This window comes from Haemaphysalis longicornis, unplaced genomic scaffold (genome assembly GCF_048455015.1).
Source record: "Haemaphysalis longicornis isolate Haplotype H1 unplaced genomic scaffold, Haemaphysalis longicornis Haplotype H1 scaffold_1, whole genome shotgun sequence".
Classification (NCBI taxonomy): Eukaryota; Metazoa; Arthropoda; class Arachnida; order Ixodida; family Ixodidae; genus Haemaphysalis; species Haemaphysalis longicornis.
In genome coordinates, this window is record NW_027526203.1 from 281773347 (window position 1) to 281799409 (window position 26063).

Here is a 26063-nt window from a genome sequence, read left to right on the forward strand (position 1 = left end):
AACACGTTATGAGTTGAGGTGAATCGAGCGTACAGGGGCTGAATGGCGCACGATGTCCGACAACTGACACCATTACAACCACTGCGAAGGGGAAGAAGAAGCTCTTAGCGGGGCTCATTAGTTAAGAGCGCGCGTCACCACAACTTTCCGCGTTCTAGGCCTGCTCTTCTAACCAGGTACTTGAAACGATTTAGATTGTAGAAAAGTAGTACTTTCCTTTTTATATCAACTAAGTTGGGAGTGAATGCCTGTCTCGTGTTTCTGCTCGTCACTTCTAAATTATATTACAGTGGTCGCATTTTTTCTAGTTTTCCTGCCATCGTCAATGCGATGTGATGCCCCGAAATCTTAGAATATTTTGAAAGAAGTAGCCTTTATATCGAAGGGGATACCCATGCTGTCCCACGCATGGAAGTCGTTAGTCAGAGGAGTTCGGTAGAGTTCTGAACAAAAAAAGATAACGTGGTGGTCTTCCTTCAGGAATAAGGAGGGTTTACTGAATTAGAGTGACAATTCGGACTGGTTGGGGGTTCCTTGCAGACGTTTGGCTTAAGTGCCAGGCATAAATCGCGGGAAAGCAAAAAGAGACGCGGTTCTGTCCTCTCTTTCTTCTTTACCTCGAGATGTGCTCGGCGCTTGAGCCAAAATCCTGCTAGGGTTCACTTTCGTTCCAGGCACCGACAGACGACATGTTGGTCTTCACGTGAGGTAAGGCACTTGTGCGAGAAAAATACGTTCCTTTTTGAACGAATACGTGATTTAGGCACGAGTAACGTAATTATATTAGCAAGAACCATATCTGGCTCGGTGAGGCCAGGGAACAGGGCTGCGCCATGTGTGTTTTCATGCTGTCGACCTCATAGTCCTACCCAACATTCTGTCATGGCTATTGCTGTACATAAATTGGGCAAAATTATTTCTTCTATGAAAATTACTCAAATATTAGCCTGTGGTAACGGCAGCTCCGACAGTTTTCAAATGGAATTAATTTAAATGCTCCGGTGGTCGCGGCGTAAGAAGCAGTAAAATAACAAGTGAAATGACTACGTAGCACGGGTTTATAAAACTTTTCCGAAATTGGCGCGATCAATCACCTCGGACGCATTTTTAATTGGAAAGCGTGGCAGTTTTATTACGCACTCGGGTCCTTAGTTTCGCTTGTGGCTCCGCATTTCCTTTCTGTAGCAACGTGTTTTGGAGTATTCAGTCGAGCAGTGAGAAGGTAACTGGCACGCCTTGAATACTCAAAACGACTTTCACCCGTATACACGTGAGAGTTGAAGCTATCTGCCAAAGGACCGATTACCGCGGAATTTTGTCAGAGAGCGCGTGTTAGGAAATGACAACTCGAGACTAAAAGGTCGATACGGAGGCTCGGAGAGAAACGTTCAGAAAATAGCGTGCGTACGACTATAGCTATTGGAAACCCCAAAAGGCCTACTGGACATCAAGCCGCACGGTCAACGTCGCGTACAGAGCCTCTGGTGTCGTATAGGCTGCGGCGAGCGTATACGCCCAAGGTCCCCTTGCCCCTCTGGGGTAAACAGAGCGGAATTGGCTTGGAGCCGGAGTCGATCTTGGGTCAAGCGGCAGACGGACCACGAGAGCGGGCGAGCCCCCTCGCGCTATATTGGTCCGCAGAAAGAGGGCGCACTCTTACGGCGAGCATTGCCTGCTTGGAGGGTCACTCGTCTCTTTTCGTTCCGGCTTTGTTGCCCTCCATTACTGGAACGCACTCGCCACCCGTGCTTGATGGCGGAAGCCACCGAAGGGAGCTTCCCTTCACGAACGTGATTGGTGACGTTCCATCTGAGGGTTAAACCCACTTAGGGCTCGCTATAAGCGCCTCAAATAGCCTGCGATATATAACGTACCGCGGGCGAGGAGCATTTGTGTAGCCCTTCTCCCCCGTCGTCTAGCGAGCGAGAATCGCTGCCATTTAAAGCAGCCTGCAAGAACCGGTCGAGATGGAGGAAAGCGTGAACAAGCATCAAGGGTCGTCGTTATGGACAGGTTTCGGCCGTGCTAATCCTGGCCGAAGTTGGCGGTGAGCATCAACCACCATTGTACCCTGAAACGACCTTCCATTTTCTTTCTTATTATTTTTCAGGTCATCAAGAGCGTAGATAAAAATGGAGTGGATATTCGCGGCTCGTGAGAGCTAAGGCTTCGGTGGTATTGTAATGCAAGAGATGGCTGGTTTTTCTAATGGTTTTCTCCGCATATTATGCAAAATAATCAGAGATCACTTAGCCTTTTTTATGCCACACATAATATGTATACATGCTTTTCCACTCCGCCTAAAGTGAGACGAGGGGTTCCCCTGTTTTTCTAAAGAAGGCCGGGTGACAACTTTGAATAAAGCAACCCAGCGAACTCGTAGCATAAATTTTATTTTTTCAAGAACGGCTCATCTGGGGACCACTCAAGCTGGAGACGGTACTGGCATTTATGCACTCGATTTATTTACATTGGTGGCCAATTTTTTAAAAAGGAACAAAAGAAATCCTAGGCCACCTAAACACACCTTATGAGTTTTGAATGCGAAAGGATTATTGGGACGTTAGGGGACGTCAGGCCGGCGCATGCCCACGTTCGCAGCGTGTTTACTTGTGTTTTTTTTTTCTGTCTGACGCACGTGCTTTGGAACGCGCCCTGCCAAATGAATTTAGGAACATCTACTTGCCCCGCAAAACGCCATAGGTAGGGCGTGCGGCAATAGTCGGAAACAGAAGACGAAGAATTTGCCCAGTTTGTCCAATATTAATTACAAGCGTTTTCACATACATGCGGAAATGAACTGTTTTTCGGAGTCTTATGCAGATTTGTTGGGAAGCCATAGTTTGTGAGCGTGTATAGAAGCAAGTGGGAATAAAGGAACAAAACAATATTTGTACAAAAAGTGGACAAAGCAGGCGTGAAAATGTCTATGTTTAATGTGCGCAGCCCGGAAATGAGGATAAATCACGCCAGAAATAACAGCTTAGGACATGATGCCAAATAAATCAACATGCGCCTTGCTACTTACGCGGGGATAAACAGGAAACAGGTGCAGCTACAGAGACTCATTTGAACAGGAAGCAGGCCAACGAGATTTCTGACATTGTTTACAACTAACTAGTGGGTCCGATTAATTAGTCCTACAGAAACATGGATGGGCGAGGCCAGTTTAAGAAGGTATGAAGAGGGAAAACATAACTACCCTTTTGGTGAAAACATGAAGCGCACTACGAGAGACACAGCAAAGAAACGAACACATTTAATAGGATGATACATTAAAAACAAAAAAAAATTCGGAACTGACAAATGGATGCCGAACATACTCAAAAATGATAAATACGCCCCAGTAGAATCAGAAATTTTACAAAAAGATTAGAACGAGCCCTTATATCAGTCGCAAATGCTGCGAAATGACCAAAGCCCACGCTTGGAAGCAGTGGAAGCACTGATAAGCATTTTAGTTGCAATAAGCGAGAAATATAACTGGACACTAATGTGTAAAAACAAGTCGGCTTATATCGATTGACTGCAAATATACCACCCGTCTTAACAACACTTGATAGTTCGAAATCGTTAAATATCCCATTATACGAAAATCCGGCGTCCAGCCTCGGCTTGACCGAATGACGACCCTGAAGCAGGATAAAATGAAAGAAAAGGAAATGATGTAATTTTACGTCACGGAATCCGAGCCTAGCACGCTGCGCCTGTTCCACGACGACTCTTGGCTCCAGCTCACTCAAGGTTGGCCTAGTGAATGCGGTGCGACCTTCGACTAAGAAGCGGGTGTCCTTTTTGTTAGAGACATGTACTGCAGGAGTAACTTGAGCGGGCTAATTGCAGAAAATTCTGAGCACGTTCAGGCTAAAGGCGTATATGCATGGCTAACAAAGGCAAAGAAGAAAACGAGAGAGGAGAAGAAAACGACACATAAAGGCAGTATCATAACGGTTGCAATGGGAGGACACAATCGCACCATTGGAGGCCTATGGGAGTAATTCGACCGTGCTAATTACAAGAGCAGCAAAGCACGTTTCCACTGATAGCGTAACAGGGACGACATGCCAAGCCTCTCAGTCGTAGAAACAGAACGAAGAAGAAAACGCACAAATCAGAACAGGGTCCTGACCATGGGCTTCGCCAGGATTTTGTCTTGATGGGGGCAAACCCGTTGAATAACTGGGGGAGAGGGCTGGGAGGAGTGAGAAAGCGCTGGTGTGGCTGGAGGGGGGCGAGTGCCCCTTTTACACCCCTGCAAACACGCACACACGCACACACACAAACATACACACACATGCAACAGTCATCCTCATCAAGGGTCACTAGCACTATCATCCTCTAGATCTCTCATACACGCTTCATTTTATCTGAGTCTCTCCATAGCTCCGTAATTTCCCTACGTCATCACTCCATTTGAAGATGCTTGGTAAGACCGCAAGCAGCGTCCAGCAGTGGCAAGCGCTTTGGTCTTTTCTGCATGTACCATATAGATGTACACGAAAACTACTTTTTTCTGTATGTTGGCTTCATGCTGTTTGCAGGAAGCCAGAAGGGATGCAGAACTCGCATAACATTGGACCTTATTTATATAATTCTATGCTAAACTTTGTTAGCTTAACAGAGGCTTCGATAAAGATGAAAAAAAGTATACACTTTGTTGCCACGTTCCCGTAGCCCTCTAGTAGCCCTCGCCGCAACCATCGCGCCGGCGGTTCTCTCGCCAAGGGCTTTCACGGGGTGCCGTAGGCACGCAGGCTCGAAAGTATACGATGTGGGCGAAGGCGGGCAAATAAAGGCAGAAATAATTTTACAACACACACAACCTGCTACAAAAATGGGGGTATAACACCATGATAACATCGTAAATATGCAATGTGCACACATCTGTACGCAGTGCATATTTTCTGTTCTTGGCCTGTAAAGGGAAAGGGGTACTTACGTTTTACAGTGAGGAAGACGAGCTTGCTGAGGTCTTCACCGAAGCCATTGGAGGCTTTGCAGAGGTAGTAGCCGGACTCCTCGGGTTCCAGCTGATGGATGGACAGGGTGCCATTGGGAAACAAGCCGTACTTGTGGCTGTTGTAGAGCGGCAGGAACTCCTCCCTGGTAGAGTCTGCACGGATGAAGGCCGACGACACTGTTGAGCTTTACAAACAGAAACATTGCTGTTTCGCTTGTCAAGACGGATGCATATAGCGCCAAACTTTTGCAGCTGAGTAAAAGAGTGAAACTATATTAACTTTTAAGAACTTGACGTTTGGAACATCAGTAGGATTACGTTTCCAGTGGAAGAAATAAAAAAAAATGTTACGATTCAGCGCGCCGCTACCCTGTGCGCGCGTACAGCAAGTTTGGTGTAGGGAGGTGAAGTTTTCTTGTGCTTGGCCGCAAATCCCGCCTTCCTCAACAAGGTTACGCAATGCTGGAGTGCGTTAATGGATAACGCTGGATAACGCCCGCGGCAGTTGCAAAACAAACTTCTACCGGGATCGTGTTGAGAATGCATTTGTGAGCGGAGGCCGCCTGCGGAGATCTCTGCTTTCCCCCTCTCGCAGACTCAACGTGTGCCGGCTATCACGAGACTCGGAAAGAACGTTCTTTCGTTATATTTACTTTGTTCGGGCCGTGTGCAAAGCACTGGGAAGGCGATGGAGCCGTTGATGCTTCTGTGCATGAATTCTGCGCTTTCAGTGACCGGCGATACGAGACTGCACCGGGCTTTTGTTGCTGTAAGCTCACCTGCAAGGGTGATGTTCCTGTATCATCGCTGCTCCTCTCTCCCTATGCAGTGAAACCAGTTACGTTTTTCGCGTGGCTCTTTGTCGTCAACACCCAGGCGGCTCTTCTACTCGCCGCTCGTCCATCACTCTATCACTACATGACGGAGGCGACGGATCTCGGTGCAGGGACGCCTTCGCCAATGTAGCAAAGGGAACTCTCTTCGGAGCGAATCGTAAGTCAGACTAGAAATTAGTGGGGGGCGGAATCATTGTAATTACGTCTTTCATTTTCCCCCGTAGCATGTGAATGACTTTAATTAGTTGCGCCATACGTACGTGAAGTACCAAATAATTATAAAAAAAGTGGGGTGATACCCTTGCCCCCTTTATTTGGGTCTTATCATACAGCGATTAGCCTTCATCGCTGAGTCGTCTTGGTCGAGCTTTCTTTTCAGGCGACGAGGCGCAATTGACCGTATCTGTGCGCTTTAAAGCATCTCAACGCAGTCGTAGCACTGGTGAAGCCAAGTTTCTCTGTTTTCTTTATGTTGTGTTTGGCGCCGCTCGTGACAGCGCGAGGATGATCTGTTTTATGCGCATAAGAGGTCGTTCAAACCCGACGAATCTGTTTGTATCCATCGGTGAAGCCTCCGGAGCCTGCCTGCGTAGTGGGAACACGTGACTTCTTTGACGGAGCGCCGGCACACCGTCTCAGCAGCCTTGGAGCAGAATCAAGCCGCGTGCAAAAGGATGACGTGATCGTCTGTGCGGCGTTCCTGGTGTCGACGCGTTGTCGAAGGGGCGCAAAACGAATTGTGCGCTTCAGGGAGAAATGTCTGATGAGGAGCTTCAAAACGAAGGTGTCTCAGCAGATCACAACGAAGTATTATGGTCAAATTGCGGTGTCTCAACAGAGCTCCAAACAGCTATGCGTGCTTTCGCACTTGCAGCGGATCTGCAAGAAACCACCCGAGCGATTCTAATTTCTTGTATTTCGATCTGCGTTTATCTCGCCTCCCTTCGACATCGTTTAGTGCTAAAACAGTACCAGACTTACAAACTTGATTTTGCATTTCTATGAAGCGTCCTGTGAACCTAACGAAAAAAAAGATGTCGGTGCCGGCGTAAAGCCTGGGTCCTGTCATTTGCGAAGCCGATGACTCACCGACTATACCATGCCGGCTGGTTGTTCTCTATACATAGGATCAAACATTGAATGTGATGTCTGCGCAGCGCGCGTTGCTACAGACGCTGCCCCCTGGCTTTGTACGCAGTGATGCTTGCTGGTGTATGTGGGAAACAATATGGAAAGTGAATGGGGGCTGCCATCTGAAATGTCTAAAGGAAACATTCATCGCTCCACACCCATGACCAACCACATGAAACACGGCAGATAACCGAAAGCGACATACCCAATTTCTGTAAAAGCATCTGCGCCCTTATGCGAATATGGCACGTATGCCCCCGCCCAACATCGCAAATGCAAAGCCTTTAATTAGTTGCCGGTCAAACAATGGTATTGAAATGCGTAACTTTGTGCAAGGAAATGGCTAATTTCGTCCAAGGAAGTAAGCTTTCGCACGACAGTCTCTGGTTGGAGTCGCAAACCGGCATCTGCCACTTTCTAATCCAGACAGAGTTCTTTTGTATATATTCCACGAATCGAGATACAGAGTTTTTGTTGAATGATTTGTGTGGTTTAACGCGCCGACGCAACGGAGGCGATGAGGCGCGCCGTAGTGGAGGGCTCCGGATTAATTTTGACCACCTGGGGATCTTTAACGTGCGCCGAAATCTCGCACACACGGGCGTTTTTTGCTTTTCGCCTCCATCAGAGAAGCGGCCGCCGCGGCCAGGAATCGAGCCTGCGACCTCGGGCTCAGCAGCGCAACGCCTTAGCCACTGAGCCACCGCGGCGGGTACAGTGTTTTTGTTATATATTTCTTTATTATTTAGTTATTCCGTGACAGCGCTGGGTAAGTTAGTTGTTTGTGGTTTTGTAAGTAATTTTCGTTTTTTTTTTTTAGCACCGCGTGTGATGTCAGAGCCCGTGCGATATCACGGCCTATGGAACGTCACAATCGCCTCGACCATTTCTTCTAACCTATTTCCACAGCTAACAACTTAATGCGCATTATTAGTTAACAGAACACTATGAGACCCCGTTATGCGCACATTTATGGCCTTAAATATTCCCTAGGCTACGGGTGCACTATAAGCTTATTATAAACAACCGCTAGCTGCTTTGATAGCAGTCCAGATAGAAGGCCAGCGACATTAATGCTCCAAACAACAGTGGTCTTCTGCGTACACCAAGACCTACTAGTCTCGCCATGATTTGCGAGAAGCAGGTGGCATTGCAGCTGGCGTGAGGAAAATACCAGTGAAATCACTATATCGGGAAAGAGCAGAGTGGCTCTTCCTCTCATGGCTACGACGGAATCCGGGAATTTCGCCCGCATTGCGGGCACGGGATTCAGCTCTCGTTGTTGACTTCACCGCACAACGACTGAGCAAAGACTGCGAATTTGTTTCAACCAGTATTTCCGCGACGATCACAAGGACAACCGACCGTTGCAGCATTTGCACACAGGCTGATACTTTGTTCGTCGCAATCGTCTTGTGAGCAATGTCTGTGAATTTTTGGACAGTCGCGTTCTACTTTGGCGGTGGAGTGTGCTCAGGCGTCGCTAAATATTTGTGAGTATGTAGGCGTTCCGCTTTACTTCACGGTCGCTTAGGATTAGCCTTGTCAACGATGGTGTACTGCTCTTCGAAATTCCGAAAAGGGTTATATACGCAATTTTATTAGGTGTGATTTTGGATGCCAATCAGTCATTATGCGAGTGATGTGATGATATTTTACCGTAAATGAAAGAGACATTAAAGCGTGAAGCCTCCACGCACACTTGTCGGACCGATTTGTGACGTCACGAATCGTGAAAGGGATCGTGTGTAAGCGTTTCTACGCAATGGAGGAACCAGGAAAAGACCGCTCCCGAAAGCCCAACTGCTCTCACTTTTCTGCCTAGCATTTACACTCTACAAGACAATCCCATGGTTCGGCTTCACCAGAATTAATTTTAGTGACCACTGCATGCTGCCATCAAGGCAAATTCAGGGCATGACAGCGACGGGCACACCATTTGACTCAGAAATGCGGCTTGCGGGATGGCACTGAGCGACGCAGAATGTCTTGCTTGCATGCGTGATGCCACATTGCGGTCCGAAATTTGAGCCCAATCGCATGCATGGTCGACAGCATAGTAGGAGAACATTTCACTGCTGGCTGCATAAATTGGTCGATCGAGTGTACGGTGGTGAAGCTGAACCACAGGGTTGTCTTAGATTGTACGAAGGGCGCCATGGGGCAATGCGTTGCGGGGTGGTACAGCCAATTCTCGGCAGAGGCCTACCCTTCCAGTTTGATCACGACTACCGAAATTTGCGAAAACATGACTAAGTTAATTAACATGCTTGAATAGTTTCTGTTCAACTGTATTCCGTCCAACCGTAGGTGCAGTCGTCGCCATGCGCAACCGAGACGTTGTGAGGCTGCAGCACGTAATATTTTTCGTGATCACGGGTGATTGTGTTTGTGCGCCTACATCACGCGGTGACGGCAAAATTGTTATTGTTTGCGGGATGTAGTGAAGGCTTGATGTAACCGTAGCTGGAAAATTTGAGCCTGTGCTTGTCAGAAACAACTGCTACTCAGTGCAAGCATGCTTTCGGGATCTGGGCGCAGCGAAACACTACCAACAATGGCCCATTTTGTACAACGGCAATGGTTTAGCTTGTATTTTTAACGCAAAAATACGTTTTAATTGCTGCTCAGTATAGTAGCAATTTCAGGAGAATGATTTGAAATTAGGGTGTTTTTTACTCCTCTAAATGTGTGCCACAGGATGTTCTAATCATTTTGTTTGTGTAAACAATTTGTGCCTAAGCGCATTGTAAAATCATACCTTTATAAGGTAAGAGACTGTTGCAGTTTTTTAACTGCCCGAACCCTTTAAGGCCAGGTGCTGAGAAACATTTGTACTAATAGTTGGATAATATTACTAAATTTTATTATAAATGGATTTGGGTGTCAGTAGTTTCGCAATCGGAAAGGCTTCAGCTCTTTTGTAAACAGTGGTCGGAGGAGGGTTGCGGATGGTGACACGATAATATGGGTGTGGGCTCTGACTTTCTCAAGTTTTGTTTAAACTTTCTGGTTAAAAGTACTTAGGGTTGCTGAACATACTTGGCTTCGCGTATTTAAAGACGAATGGGCGCCAAAGCATGACTTTAAGATCGAAATAAGCCTGTTCTGTAAGCGAATTTACCACTGTCCAAAAATCATCACAGGTTATCGAGTGCTCCTTCTAGAGCCTTTGGGACGAATCGTAAGTCAGCCTACAAATGAGTGAGGGCCGTAATCATTGAAATTGCGCCGCGCATTTCCCCCCAAATATAACATTAACGTAGCATGCGAATGACTACAATTAGTTGCGCCATACGTGAAGTACCAAATAATTATAAACAAAGTGGGGCGATACCCCACCCCCTTATTTGGGTCTTGAGCGGATAGCCTTCATCGCTGAGTCGTCTTGATCGAGCTTTCTTTTCAGGCGACCGGGCGCAATTCACTGGATCTGTGCGCTTTAAAGCATCTCAACGCAGTCGTTGCGCTGGTAGAGCCAAGTTCCTTTATGTTTTGTTTTTGTTGTGTTTGGCGCCGCTCGTGACAGCGCAAGGACGATCTCTATTATGCGCATAAGAGGTCGCTCAAACCCGCCTAATCTGTTTGTCTTCATCGGGGAAGCCCCCGGAGCCTGCCTGGGTAGTGGGAACGCGTGACTTCTTTGACGGAGCTCCGGCGCGGGGTCTCAGCAGCGCGGTCTCAATGCACGAAATCAGGGATAACACCAAAGAATCAGAACATCCTTTTCAGCATATATCAAGCCAAGCTTATTTCTAAAATAAGACAAAAAAGCTTTCAACGTTTGCAACTACCGACTGATCAGGGTGTTGCAATGTATATTTGCAATGTATAAACATCCGGCATCTATTCAAGTGTTGAGTATCTCTTCGGGCGCCAATACGACGCATAGTATAACGACAAAAGAGCCTGTATGGGACAGTAACTGTAGGAACTAAAATAGTGGCCTGCCGATAAACGTTCGGTAACTGTCCATGAAAGTGCCAAACATATTTAAAATTGTACTACCGACGCAGGAGTTCGAACTGGGTATTTTTTCGTATGAAGGGGAGGCGTGTACTGAGCCTAGGGTAGGTGGGCGGTGCTGGGCGCTTGCTTACCAGAGGCGATCATCCACGTGATGGTGGGCTGTGGCGTTCCGGACGCGCTGCACTGCAGCTGGACGTTCCGACCCTGAACCACGGCGGCGCTTTCAGGCTCCACGTCCCACTTTGGAGGCTCTGCACGAATCAAGGCAGCGGGACGGTGCACACGTGAGCACCTCGCGCAAGGTGTTTTAGCTGGCAGATAGAACGACAAACCACGGCGCGCAGGCTTTATTGGCTGTCTTCGGATTCGTGGATACGCCGGGCCAGTTACAAACCGAGAAAAATCTTTTTTGGTCCACAGTGACAACACTTCCCATTTCACAAAACCATTTTCTGTTCGGGCTTCGCGTACACTGACTCTGCAAAAGTTAACCTGAATAACATGAGGTGTTGCATAAAATAGGGACTGTTTTTTTTTTTTACAATAAGTCCGAAACCAATGTTTTACGGAAAACTTTTCCAAAAAGGAAAAACACGAATACGGTTATTAGTTTTGTTGTTTATATCCCCTGTCGGGTGGAACGAACATTTCCAAAATAAAGGCACAAAAGTGAGAAATTCCGAGGGCGATCACATGAATGCGACGTTTAGGAACAGCTGCGACGGTTAGGAACAGCTGCGACGCACGTGTTCTTTAGCACCGGCGGCAAAGGCAACGGGGATGCCGAATCAGTGTTGTAACCAGCGCCTTGCGCGTGACCAAAGGGACGAACAACAGACGTTCCGCAGGTACGAACAACGAAGGACGAGCGTTGGTGCGTTTACAGCATGATTAACCAACTACTTTCGACATAACGTATGCATGTCATACACATTGCAAGCATGGTACGCCCACGAGTGGTGCGTCTACGGTAAATTGCCATTTGCCACGCAGATTTCAGGCAATGTCAAGCGGATAGTCCAAATACAATTTGTTCCGTTCGACCCCGAATTTTAAAGCGACGCTTTCTATGCCCCACTGGTGCCGCCCATTGTTACGCCAAAACGCATTGCAGGAAAGCCAACTTACACAAGCACCTCAAGAAAAAAAAAACGCTTCCCGTGGTCGTAATCAAACCCGGATCCCTCGCGCTATGAAGCCGACGTCTACACGATTGTGCCCTTCCGACACGCGGAAGCAGTTACGACTTTTGACTTTGGCTCAGGTGTCATCAGAGAAAGCTTTTCGTTTTCCCCATCTTTTTTTTTTTTCCAGAAAGGGCGTTGCTGTTTTTTTTCTCGGTGTCGGAACCACGCTACACAGAATTTCAAAATGCTGCGTTCTATGCCACGGCTAGATGCATATGAGGCTTTAATTTGAACTGCTCCATTACTTTGTCTGTCCCTTGACCCAAGCACAGCGCAGTAAAAATGGCTTGTTGTGTTATTTATTATCAAAAAATTGCTGTCACAATGTGCGCGAAAGGAAAGAAAAATAAAGGTCTTTCGAAAGGAAATTTGCACTCAGGTAAATCAGTCATAATCTCTGGCTGCGTACGCAAAAGGAGGACTTCTGCTGTCGGTAAACTATCTTGCGCCAAATGCCGCCTATCTAGTTACTCGCTGTTGTTGAACATGCACCTCTGTCTGTCTGTCTGTCTGTCTGTCTGTCTGTCTGTCTGTCTGTCTGTCTGTCTGTCTGTCTGTCTGTCCGTCCGTCCGTCCGTCCGTCCGTCCGTCCGTCCGTCCGTCCGTCCGTCCGTCCGTCCGTCCGTCCGTCCGTCCGTCCTTTAATGCATCCCCATCAGCCACCACGCGAAAGCCGCTTCCCCCATTGCTGCTTCCCTGCTTCCGCACTCGATTTTCTTGTTTTCTCAGCGGCCGTGCGCCGATCGATGCGTGTATGCGCCACATTACAGCGTTGCACACTTGCTCCAGACGTGAAGCAACCGGCTGCGCACTGATCCGCGAAGCGTCGCTGGGACTCGGCCGCTTTTGTAACGCAGCTTGCTGTGAAGCAAGCAAACTCGGGGGAGCATTCGTTTCACAAAACAAGTTTTGTTTCGCTCCTATAGTTTCGCTCGCGCAACCGCAATTACTTTATATAGACCACGTAACTGCCCTGGCAAAAAGACGTGTGCTCACGCATCCTTTTTCACTATGTCGCAATTTGCGATTGACATTTCCAAACTCCGTCCCTAAAAAAATAAACTTTTTGGTCGGAAAGCGACTCCATAGGCACTAATACGTCCGCACGAAACCCTCCCTGCAAGCGGAGGAAGCCTTTCAAGCAAAGTACCATTCCAAAGCTTCCAGGTATGCGACCATCTTCGCATCCCTTTTACTAAACAGTGCATTGGCGCGGACCCTCTAAAAAAAAACAGGCAACAACATAGGAGAGGAGGGAAGAAAGCCAGCAGCGGGCGCAGCAAGAAAGCGCCGTCGGCTGCGTATCCCGAAACAGCCGCGGCGGCAAAACCGCGCGCGCCGCGATCTCCCGCGGGACACGTTGGAGCGGCGCGTGTAATCACGCCCAGGCCACACCAGCAGTTCCCCCTTCGGGAGCCCCGGGGCTCCTCCCGCGTTGCGCAGCCGTCGTTAAAGAAGGCAAGGGGGAGACGATTCTGGAACGGAACCGGGGCTGCCCCAGGGTCATTAACTAAATCCGACGCCCGCGTCCGGAGTGCTCGCCGGGGAAGCCGTCGGGGTGCTGCTGCTGCAGGTCAACTGCGGCCTCCTGCCAGGGCTCAGAGCGCCGAGCTGCGGGCGGCCTTCCTCTAGACTTTCGCTTCCTTCTCGGTGCTTTATGTACGGCGTGTCCGCGGGATTACCGTAGCGTTTTATGTGGAAGTTTTTGTCGAGGATTGCTCATTTAAGCGCCATGATCATGCCGCTTCAAATTACTCCAAAGCTGTATTTACTCCAAAGCTGTATTTACTGTAATTACTCCAAAGCACGAGATCTACTAGATGAATAGTTTTCAGCGTCTCTGGGTGACAGCATCAAATATAAAACGTTAGGGCTGAACATTAAGCACGTTAGGGATGGAGGGCGTTGCCCCAGGGTTGTGTATAAATTTTAGGGCAGCTTTAAAACTCCATGCTATACCTTTAATTTGAAAACCATCAAGGCTGGCTCTAATTGTCAACAAGCAATATAGCCTACCTATCGAACGGCCAACAGCTTGTAAAAATTAACGGGGAACGATCTGTCTTCCTGTCACCTTAAGGGTGCCCCGGGGTAGCGTTTCGGAACGATTGTTTTTTCTGTTGTGTATTAACGAGTTAATAACTATTGTGGACGCTAATATTCAAATTCGAGTGTTCGCTGACGACTGTGTACCATTTCGAGAGGTCACAGGTGCTAATGATCAGAATGAACTCAACAAAAACATCGATAACATGCGCAAGTGGTGTGTATAATGGGGAGTGGAATTAAGTTTGGATAAAAAGTGTATATCTTTGCGTGACACGAAAGAAAAACCCAGTGAACACGTACATAAACTACGATCGTCTTCACTTAAACAGGTTCACAGCTATAAGTACCTATAGGCGTTACACTCACAAACAACTTGTCATGGAACTTGCACATAGATAATATTTGCTCATCTGCCTTCCTGAAATTATACTTCTTAAGATACAAGCTACGAAATTTTCCCCCAAGCATTAGGCTCCTCAGTTATTTTTCTTTCATGAGGCCGAAGCTGGAATATGCAAATATCGTGTGGGACCCCCATACTAAACAGAACATTAAAAAAACTTGAGAGGATTCAACGGAAGGCCATTCGGTTTGTCTATTCTAAGATTTTACGAAGAAACTCCTTTCATACCTAATGCTAGCTAATAATATTTCTTCCCTTCAGGATCGGAGAAGGAAGTCCCGCCTTGATTTTCTGTCCATTTTATATAATCGCAAACTTGCCCCTGATCTAGCCCCTTTTCCTTCCCCCTTAATCACAAGATCCGCAAGACATCACCAACCAAACGCACTAACTCCGTACTACGAAAGAACAGTGTCGGCGACACATTGGAATTCTGGTTTTTTACGCGCACACTTTCAGAGTGGAACCAGGTAACCGAATCACGTCCTTCCGACACTGGGCAACTGTTCATTGTTTGTTGTGTGTGTTATGGTGTTGCTTTTTGCATTGTACCAGGGCCCCTGCTTGGACCTAATTGCTCCGTATCATGTATAAAATAAAATTAAATTAAATTAAATTAACAATAAATAAATAAAAAAGCGTGTTAAAATGTCGAGATTTTCTCTATATATCGTAACTACGATCACGTTGTGATCGGCGTTTGTGCGCTCAATTTTTGTTCCAATATAAGGACAGACCACTCCTGGAAGGAGGAACGTTGCTTTCTTAAGATATCTGAATCGGCTGGAACAAACGTGGCAAGTTGCGGGGTAGCCACACATAAGGCTTTTAATGTTTAAAGCGCTCGTATCTCAGAACTTTTGTGTTCTCATTTTCCTATCCGAGCCTGCTTATTACCAATACAAGCAACAAAACCAGGTGATTAGGCAACATAACCAGCGTTGTCCAGATCTCAAAGTCTTCGAACTAAAGAAGGGGTGGTATGACTGTTTGTGAAAGAAAGAGTTATGTGGTCTTCCTATGACGAACATTTGACAGGTATTTCAATAAAAACCGCTATCAGTGTAAGTTCGACACACGTTTTATGTCGTGCCATTTGCCTGCATAGACAATCCGGCAGGCGTTCTTACAGCAAGAAAAGAAACAATCTATACTTTCATCCCATAAAAGTTTGCGATAGCGGTTAAAATGGCTGCCTTTTATTTAAAATAATTTTCTTGAGGAAGGAGAGTTTGCAGCTTACCAGGGCAGAAAACTTCCGTGTCGGCGCTTTCATTCTACGTGTTCTTATCCCACGCGAGCACGCAATCTCTCACCGAGTTAGGCGCACGCCACACCTAACTCGGTCTTCGAGAGGCAGAGACGAGGCGACTTTCGTCGACGGTGCCTAGCGCCCGTCAGCGCCCTTCGCGACGGAAAGGTTTATGAGCCCTGGCGGGAGGGCTAGCAGCGCGCTTTCATGGGGGCCACCTTGTCTCCATCTGGACACATTTCTGTCTGTGTTTATGCAGCCGCCATCATCGCAGGCTGTCGCTCCTTCCTGCCCGGCCGTGGGAGATGAGGGAAGCTTTGCTCCACACGCGCATTTTCTTCCCCTCCTCCCCCCGCTCCTTTCGGCGTCACGCGAGAGCAAACGCGCGGTGACTTGCTTCTCAGCCGGTGAGGGCCCTCTCAACGAGTTATCTCCCAATCTGGCGCCTGAGGCGCATTGTCCGTTCACCGCTGAAACGCAAGGCAGAGTACCCTTGCGCATACTCTCTAATACTCGTCAAGGCAATAGCCTTTCCCAACTCCGCTCGTTGACGTGTAGTTTTGTTGAAGCAAGTCGCACGAATGAAATCCCTCCCTCTTGTGCAAGCCCACAACATGACATCCCGGCCTTCCTTTGCTTTCAGCGGTGACGATCGTGCCCAGCTGCGTTCCCAGCCTACTGGCCGCCAGAGAACGCGCGCTCCGCTAACGGCCCGCCGTCCCCGAATGCCTCGTCTGGCAGCTCAACTTCAGACGTCCCAAAGACAAAACAGGTGCTTTGGCTGATTACAGGCACTATCAGCATGCCAAAGATGTCATGAACAGTGACAGCGATGGAATTCCTCGACACCTACGTGGTTTATGACGACATGAGCTGCTCGTGAGTTTTTACACCTTCCATATCCCAAGGGAGTACGCCGCCATTAATTTGAAATGGGGAGCCACAGGAAAATTAAGAAAAAATTATAAAGAGGAAGGGTTATCCAGATTTGCGTTCTCTTCTCTAATGTCAGACTGTAGGAGGAAAGTTTCCGCACACGAAAAATAATGCGAACGTACGACTTGCCTAAGAGAGAAAAGAAAAAGAAGACTGGTGCACAGTAAAGTTACACTTACAACATAGTTTCGTTGGAAAATCAGTTCTAAAATTGCTAGTGCTGCCAGGGATAATACAGTACGGATGTTGAGCTAAAATAGTCGCTCAACTACTTTGAGTTTAAAAGATCATTTCTCGTGTTATGACCATCCCTTGATTTGCTTCTAATGAGCCTTGTAAAGCTATGGTAATTGCACAAGAACAAAATTGTTCTTTTACTGCTTAAAAATTTCGTGCTTTTCTCTTTTCTGAGCGAGGAACTGGATAGTTTTAATTTTCTTTCGCAGCAAGTATGGACTTGTGGTAACCTTGCCTCTCCACACGCTACGTCGGGCACCATTTGAAGAGCTCAGGCATTGTTTCCCTCACCGTTCCGCTCTGCTCTACTTTAGGGTGGTGAATGATAAAAATGAGCACAGCTGCCTGGTGTCTCAATCAAGCTGACTTTGACACACGATGAGAGCTCTGGGTATATTCAAAGCACCGAGGACTGTCTAACGTGCACCCAACTATTAAATACGTGGCAATATTGTCCTTAATTCCCTCCGATATGCAGCCCAGGTGGCCGGAATTGAGTCCATGAATTGAGTCCGGCCGCCGCAGGGAAAGCACCGGTTTTTGTCGGGGAAATGCTACTCATAACTGTTCAAGCACAAGCGTAGCAACGTTGTTCAAAGAAGGAAAGTTCCAGCTACCAGTCTTTCATACCATGGGCAGCAAATACGCGTATTGTATCATAATAAACCAGCTGATTTGAGAACCCGTGAGCGCCAGTCTGAGGAACAAAGTAAAAACAGAAGGCATACAAAAGCAAAAAAAAAATGAAGGGCTTAATGTTTGTAACTTGTTTAAAATTGTCGACACGATAAAGTTTGCACGAAAAAGGGGTTTTCTCAGGAGATACTCGTTTTTTTATGGTAATGGTGCCCGGTCTTATTTTTGGTCTAAAGTGCTTAGGACTACCGAACGGCAGAGAGGGATCTAGTAATGGTCGTGCCAGCACTCGGGAAGCGCTCATCCGGAAACACCAGCATTAGCGCCGCCCTACAGCTTAGTTAACTCGATTGGCGTACGCAGGGGAGAAAGACGGGAGGGGGGGGGGGGGGGGGTGAGGGAGGGAACAGTCACCCTCCGCTATCTGTTTCAGTAGCGAAAGCCATTCTCAGGATCGCCAACGCTTTTCTCGAGGCAGTTGCTAAATTTGACGCTTTAGTGAAGCGGGGTTCTTTCGATCGCACGCTTCTCCTAGGGAACTGCATGTAAATAGACCAAGAGAACTCTGGAGATGGCCTACGTCACTCTACGCATCCTAGGCTTTTATTTTTTAGTAAGTGGTGATAACTCCTTCCTGTGACCCCTTAAAAAGCAAGCTCACTGAATTCTATTAAATATATTCCCAGGGGCACGATACCCGCAGAGGTATTAATTCAAGAAATTCTCTACAACTGAAAACTTTGACCAATATAGCTTAGCAGACTTTGGGTTTGGGCTAGTTGGTAGCGGCAATGAATGACTTCGTGTAGCGCAAAAAAAAAAAAAAAAAACGGACAAGGACAGAAACGGGTGCTTGTTCCCGCCGCCTCCCTCTGTCCTTGTCCGTATTTTTTTTTTTTTTTTTTGCGCTACACGAAGTCGTGGATTTGACGAATACCTCCCTCCCAGGCGCACGCACAGCGCGTGCCCTTCGGAGCTGTCTAGCGCGCATCGTCCAGGCGTGTTGTGATGCCACGCCCGCGTGTCGAAATAGCGGAGGAAAGCGTACCGTTGACCCGCAGCACCGTCGAGTAGGCTGTGGTGGCCGCCTGGTTCTTCACCACGCAGGTGTAGTTGCCCGAGTGCTGGAGCTGCAGACTGTCGGTGGACAGCATGCTGTAGTCGCGCTCGTTGTGCACGTTCAGCGCCGCCTGGGTGCTGGCCGCTCCGGCCACGGGCACGCCGTCCTTGAGCCACGTGAAGAGGAAGGGCGGGTCGCCCTGGACGACGGTGCAGAAGACCTTGATGCGCATGCCCACCTGCATGTCCTTCCGGAACTCGTAGTGCGATATCACCGGGGGCTCTGCGTCAGAGAGAAGCGGCACCGAAACGATCAAGTGGGGACAATGGCCAGGTAAGAGGGGAAAACAGTGGCTTTGACAGCCTCCGTAAAGTTTTAAATTCGACAGACTTATTGACCTTGTGACTGACCCCCTGCATACGAAGAGGGTGTTGAGAGGTAGATTTTTGTACGTGGCGAGTGGTCGAGCTGTCTCAGCCTCGCGGAGGGCAGCCGTTCGCCTGGGCACCGGCGCTTCCCGGGCACCACAGCATGCGAAATTCCCAGTTTAAACATCAGGTGGCCATGTCCACAACCGCAGCGCGTCCTCTACGTTTCCATGCGGCGAATGGCTATAGCCTCCGAGTGCAATGACCCTTCGTACTCCTACAATCATCTTCGTTCATGGCCGATACTTTGCCAAGCGCTTACGGGCTCTCCGCTATCAATGGACTTTTATTACCAGGATTTCGCATTATTCATTGTCTTCATTTTCTGAGCCTCTCAGTTTAGATCAACTGATTCTTTGGCGTTCTTGCGTATGGGACCAGTCACACCCGCACAGGAGCGGAAGTGTTGCGTGAGCTTTGCCAACACGCTAAATCGAGAGCACATTTGTTATATGCAGACAGGAAATAAAATACTCGATGCTGTGGACGTCGCCGACATAAACTCCACCTGCCCTTCACACTTCCATGTTAAAATTCATCCCGACGAGCTTTGCTTGCGGTTGCGGATACCCGACAACTAAATCTTGTTAGATAATTACCCATCACTTTTGCCGTCTTCAGTGAGAATGCGGAAACACGGCATACAACAATCACATCGTTTTTTCATGGCACCCATCCGGTGTGCCTATAAACTAAGTGTGTTGACTTTGCGGGAAAAAAAAAAACTATCCACGGTAACACCGATAGCCGACTCAGAGTAGAACTATCGATAGTAAGAAAACTATTGAATCAAGACAGTATGTCCATAATCAATAAGTTATCACTAGTGCACTTCAGTAAAACTAATGTTGTAATGCCATTGAAAGTTGACTATCCCAAAACAATAAATGTTGTAGCATAGCCCCCTTTTTGGGCCCAGTGTCCATTCTAATTGTTGTCGCACGCGTGTCCGACCAGACCGGGTTCCACTCAACTTTCAAATTCATGCTCACTCACCACACAAATTCATGAAAATAACCCTTACCACGTACCGCATCGTGGTCACCGAGGCGATTGTCATCAGCAACTCACTGGACGAACTATCACCAACGCCATAAATTTCTCCTTTGTTGTTGCTGAACGACGCAGTGTCTAGACAGCCGAACCCAAAACGATAGATGGGGCATATCGGCAGAGGTTGCACGGAGCTATGTTCATTTTCGCTCCGTTTTGTAACCAGAGGGAGCGATACGGGAGAAGACAGTGACAGAGCGGAGATAACGCGCGGAGAGCCTCGGGAATGATGGCCACCTTGCGATTGAGACAAGTAGAAGCGCGGAGCGCCAGCTGCCGCTTGCTCCACGGGTATTGAGACTTCCGCGACCACCTTCAATCACCTTCAGTCACGCTGACGCCAGATTTTCGCGAAATAGGGCATTGAATGCTTTCACAGTAAAAACAATGGCAGGACCCTGAAGCCTTAAGCATCCCTTGGTGTGCGGGGCAGTTGTGTTTCATAGCGCTCCGCAACAACGAGGGGATTGACTTGGAGAGGATCACATGATACTACTCCCTCTGCTGTGAAACGTCGTCTGCTGCCCTTCAGTGCAGCAAGATGGTGCCCGGCTCGTCGTCATGACGGACAGCACCTAATTCGACCTGAGAAGAAGATGATGAGCCCACTGCCCAACCTCAATGAACGTCAGCCTTCCGAGCGAAATGCGGAGCGGGATCTTGATATTAACCGGGGACAGAGGCGCACGCGCATCCTTAAAATTTTTTCGCGTGTGGCGCACCACTGCTCCCAGCATTAAAAAAATTGACTGCCTTTCCACTCTGGGGAGAAGTATGACCAGAGAAGCTGGACGCAGTACAAGGAGTGTCCGAAACAAAACCCATTTCGAAGTAACGTGTGGCCGGTGTTTGCCATGCCCCAGTGACGCTGCTCCGCCCGCACCGCCGCCGCACTTGCACGCCGTTGTCGTTTGCTGACAAACTCCGACCCATGGGCCCAGCTTCCGCTGCTGAATAGGGCACGGCCGTCCGGCTGCAGCCAGGGAGTCCTGGACTGAAGACACCCCTCACTGGTCCGGAGGGACCACAATTCCAACGGATGGGAAAATAAAGCTTATTCTCTCTATTTCCCTCCGAACTGTGCTTCTTGCAGTAGCTCACTGCGGGCGCGCTCCGCTGCGAAGAGTCCTTTTTTCATTCCCTCCGATGCATCTTTCCCACTTACCAGTATCGGTAGATGCGAGAGTGTAGCTACGTCATCTATAAACCCTGCCAATCTCTCCCCCCTTATTTTTAACATCCCTTCAACCTGACTTTTTCGCGATACGCACGGGGTTGCGACGGGGAGTTTTCTGCGTACACGGGACCACGGGATATTTCTTTCGTATAGCCATAAAAAGAGCTTCGCTCCAAGGTTGTCACAAAATTTGGTGCATTCATGCAAGTTGCGTGAACCGGCTCAAGAAATACTTATGGCAAGCAGTGATGCAGTACTCCAAGAGGGAAAGTACGCGAACAGCGATGGGCGGGTCCCAGCCTAAGGACACTATCATTGATTTCAAAGAGGAAAATTCGCCAGCACAAACATTGTGTTCGACGGAATACGGAATCCGTTGCAAATGGGTTGATCGAAGCAAGTACAAAAAGGCGCGCTGGTATAAGCCCATTCCGAGAAAAATAAGCGCGGTGGACAGCACTCATGGCCCGCGTGAACTGCTGATCTTCCAGGTCAACAAAACATTGACGCAGACGACGTCCTTATCCCAAAAGAAGGAAAAAGCAGTGTAAAAGAAAGTATGGAAGCGCCCGCAGGGAGATTAGTACAGACAGACGGCAGAGAAATTATGGCTTGCTCTCCCTAGCCAAAACCCTATTCGTATAAGCCCCAGTGAAGCGTTATGAGACGAGTCTAAACCGGGATGACAAAACCGCTAGAATTTCGGAAACAGACATTTATTAGGCCGCACAAAGAAGAAAGAGCAATGTACACAGACGAATAAATCCGGCTGGGCAACACTAAGTTGTACTACGCAAACTAATTATCCCTAAATTCTGGGAGTCCAGATACGGGGAAGCAGGATAAATTCCCGTAACTTCTGACTTCTACGAATTACTCGCTTTTTATCTTCTTTGACACAGGTGAACAATTACAACAGTTCACAGTTCACGGTGATGCGAGTGTATTCTTCAGAGCTGAAAATTGGCGTCAGTTTGGGCGACCGGCGTTTAAGTCATCATTTTCATTAAGAATAATACCTATAGCTCAAATAGGATAGCTGGGAATCGATCTAGCATGTCCAAGATCGTCCGACAGACGCGCTAATTGCTCAGTGGCGAATACATTAGAATAATCGCTCGATAGAGGAGGTTCCTGTGCAACGCATAGAACGCGCTGGCAGCAAAGAATGTAAACAAGATGGCGGCACGAATCGTCTCTGCGCGGGGTTGAGCGCTTTCTATTAGAGCTAAGTAACTTATATATATATATATATATATATATATATATATATATATATATATATATATATATATATATATATATATATATATATATATATATATATATATATATATATATATATATAAGGTTAGTAGAGACCGAGACAAACGAGAAAGACGTAGAAAATAAAAATAAGTTTACTGACGTTTCAGGGAGAGGACTCCCTTTCTAAGAAAGGGAGTCCTCTCCCTGAAACGTCAGTAAACTTATTTTTATTTTCTACGTCTTTCTCGTTTGTCTCGGTCTCTACTAACCTTAGTTTTTTTCGCGCTCTGTGTGAGTTTTTATCTTTTCAGTCTATCTAAATATATATATGTATATATATATATATATATATATATATATATATATATATATATATATATATATATATATATATATGTGTGTGTGTGTGTGTGTGTGTGTGTGTGTGTGTGTGTGTGTGTGTGTGTGTGTGTGTGTGTGTGTCCTTATTGCCAGTGCTATTCGGCTACTTGAAGGTGATTTATAGCGCCGAATGAGGTGATTGTCATTGATCGGAAGCGGGATATAGCACTGGCAAAAAGGACTGCATCTTTGCTGTGCGTTCTTACGGAATCCCTCGTGCAAGGGAGGTTCACGTAGATGGTTCAGGTGATTTATTTGTAGGCGAGAGGTGAGACGAGCGTAGATTTGGGCGTCAAGACAATGGCCGATATCGCGCGCAAAAGCGTCTCCTGCAGTGATTCTTCTGCTGAGACCGGCGTGAGTGCATACCTTCACGGGTAAATTGGACTACTTGTCCACATTGCTGATGCCTGCGCACGGCACATACATACGGCACATGGGCCCATTATTCTCGCTACAATACATATAGTCTACTGTCCTGAAAATAGTTGCTCGCTCGACACCGCAAGTAGACGGGAGCGGTATCTTCCTCTTGCACAACTGGCAGATTGGCGTAGTCAACAAAATCTATCGATGCTTGCATGTGTATATTGCACGCGCGTTAATCTCGTCTTTGTACTGAGCTACGGACATTCCATTTGCATATGTGAACTTGAAGTATTCTAAAGTGATCACAAAGCGACCTTTGCACGCCTAAGCGACTCGAAATAAACATTACCGTACGACTGAATCGATTCAATGGCTTGACTACGCTCCTCGTCATTGCGCATACAACGTGACGTAGCAAAGCACAGTGTTGCAACTACCTGCGGCAACGCTCGTTCCGTACCACTGCGTGACAAAAAATGGTATTCTCAAAAGCTATTGACGTTAATAAATACCCGTCGGTGAAGTCGCAGATAAGGCACCACTGCTCTCGTTGTGCTTTCCACAATACGCGTCATTTGTCCGAAATGCTTGTGCTCAACGAATGTGCCAAGAGGGCAGCTGTTTGGCTGAACGCCAGACTGCGCAACACGCTGAACACAAGTGACGCGGTTTAGAAATGACAGCATGTCGACACTCCTGCTGTCGTGTCGAAAATTCAAGTCAGGGGCTCAGCGCCTTGAAGAAACAGCTGGACAATCAGGCGGGCAGGAACCAAAATCAAGGAACCTATACCACGTGATTTCTTTAAAAGATCCTGCAACACTTTTTTTTAAATTTTTTTCTCAATCTTAAACGCTTTCATAACGTAGTCAAGAAACACATTCAGTACCTAGAATGGGGGGTCACAAGATACCTCAGCCAAAAAATTACTGCTCTGTGCCCATAAGATAACTTGGAAACCTGCTCCAATTTTTTTCTCTATTTACCGAGTCTTGGCGTTTTTTTGTCGCTCGAATTACGTCATTACAGCAATTTAGCGGCTATTGGCCGCTTCCTGTCTGTTGCAGCAATAAAGTCGATTTATAGCCGCTTGAGAAAAAAGCCACAAAGCAAAGCAGAAACGGTAGGCGGATAGTTCTGCTGCACGAGCAAATCAAAAGGTCCGCTCCGGGTTGCTGATACCTATAGCTTTGACAATGCTTCCAGACGCGAAGGAAAGAGAGAGAGAGAGAATAAACATCTTTAATTTCGAGCTTAATGCTGCAGGATGGTGAGAGCACCGGTGGGGGGCGTCTGCTAGTCCGGGATTCCCTGGTCCTTGCTGGCTGCTCGTGGCCTCTCTATCAGCATGCGCTGGGTCGAGAGGTCTGAGCTGGACAGAGTGAAAGCGTTTATCAGGAGTGTTGCAGAGTTCCTTTAAAGTCATGTAGTGCTACATCCGCATTTTTGGCGATCGTTTAAGCGCAGGGTGCAAGACGCCAGCTATCGGCTGCTTGCAGTACGCTTTCCGTGGTTGTACTCCGGAAATACAGCTCCACTGTAAAATTGGCCACCTGGCGGTACCATGACGCACGAAGAGCCTCTTTCTGGAGTCTTATAGATGCATGAGCAAAAAGTGACGCATCAAATGAAGACGCATTGCAAAAAAAGAAACGCAAAAATGAAGAGGAAGGGGCTAAATAAATGAACAAAAAAAGACGCGCGTCAAAGCTCACAGTTCAGCACATCGCATCTTATTCCTTCTCGCTCTGGTATTGACAACAAATCGCTTAGTAAGCATCATAAAAAGTCTGCCAAGACGCCGTTATTGAAAACAAAAAACAAACATTTTCGCGGAAAATGAAGCAGGCTTGAAAAATTGAACTACTTGCCTAGAGACGGGAAAAATATACGGTGCACGTAAACGATAGGCACGCAAAAAACGTTGAATTCGGCAAAAAAAAAAAAAATAAATTTCGTAGGTTTCCCGAGCTTTAAGGGGCGGCTGTACCCATTGCAATTTTTTGTTCGTGTCTTTTGGCTCGCACACTCATGGTCCTCAGCAAATTTACAGCCATGATCGAAAGTTTACGGACCTGAAAAATGGCAATTTTAGGTTATTTCTCTTCCGGTAGCACCCCGACAAACTGCCGTGCGCATGTGAGATGTCATATAGTTACTAAAGTAATGAAAAATACGGCACATAGCAGCCCGGCCTGCCGCGCGACAGAGAAATAACCCAAATTGCTGCTTTCGTGGTACGTAAACTTTTGTTCATGGGTGTACATCATTTGTCCCTTCCTGTGGCCAAGCGGAATCTATATGCACACTTTCGTTCACGCCGAAGTGCAGGCCAGAGATACGATAGGCACTTTTTTCAGTTGTAGTGGCTGTTATTGATAGACGTTTGGAGCGTAAAACAGTGTTGTGGATTCTCGGCCGCGGCGGCCGCTTTTCTCATGGAGGCGAAAAGCAAAAACGCCCGTGCGTACGACGTTTCGGCGCACGTTAAAGATCCCCAGGTGGTCAAAATTAATCCGGAGCCCTCCACTACGGCGCGCCTAATCGCCTGCGTTGCGTCGGCGCGTTAAACCCCACAATCAAAACAGTGTTGTGGGCAGCCTTCCTATTCCGGAAAGCCGCCAGAAGTGGCAGCCGCTCTTGCCCGAGACACAAGGTTAACCGGCGTCTCTGGCATGCAGCCGGTAAGCTCGCGCTCCCGCTGCTCTAAGAACGGGAAATGGATGGGGTTTGGGTGGTAGAGGCAAGCCC

At 47.6% G+C, this 26063-nt stretch overlaps 1 protein-coding gene across 1 annotated transcript in view; it reads right to left on the reverse strand.

The window, feature by feature from the left end:
• LOC144146903 (uncharacterized) overlaps positions 1–26063 on the reverse strand; it is a 723365-nt gene that overhangs the window by 238675 nt on the left and 458627 nt on the right. Inside the window, exons 4-6 of the mRNA XM_077678868.1 lie at positions 18645–18938; positions 11028–11147; positions 4940–5113 (exon numbers count right to left, since the gene is read on the reverse strand). Coding sequence (XP_077534994.1) covers positions 4940–5113; positions 11028–11147; positions 18645–18938 — 588 coding nt within the window. The remainder of the gene's footprint in view (positions 1–4939; positions 5114–11027; positions 11148–18644; positions 18939–26063) is intronic.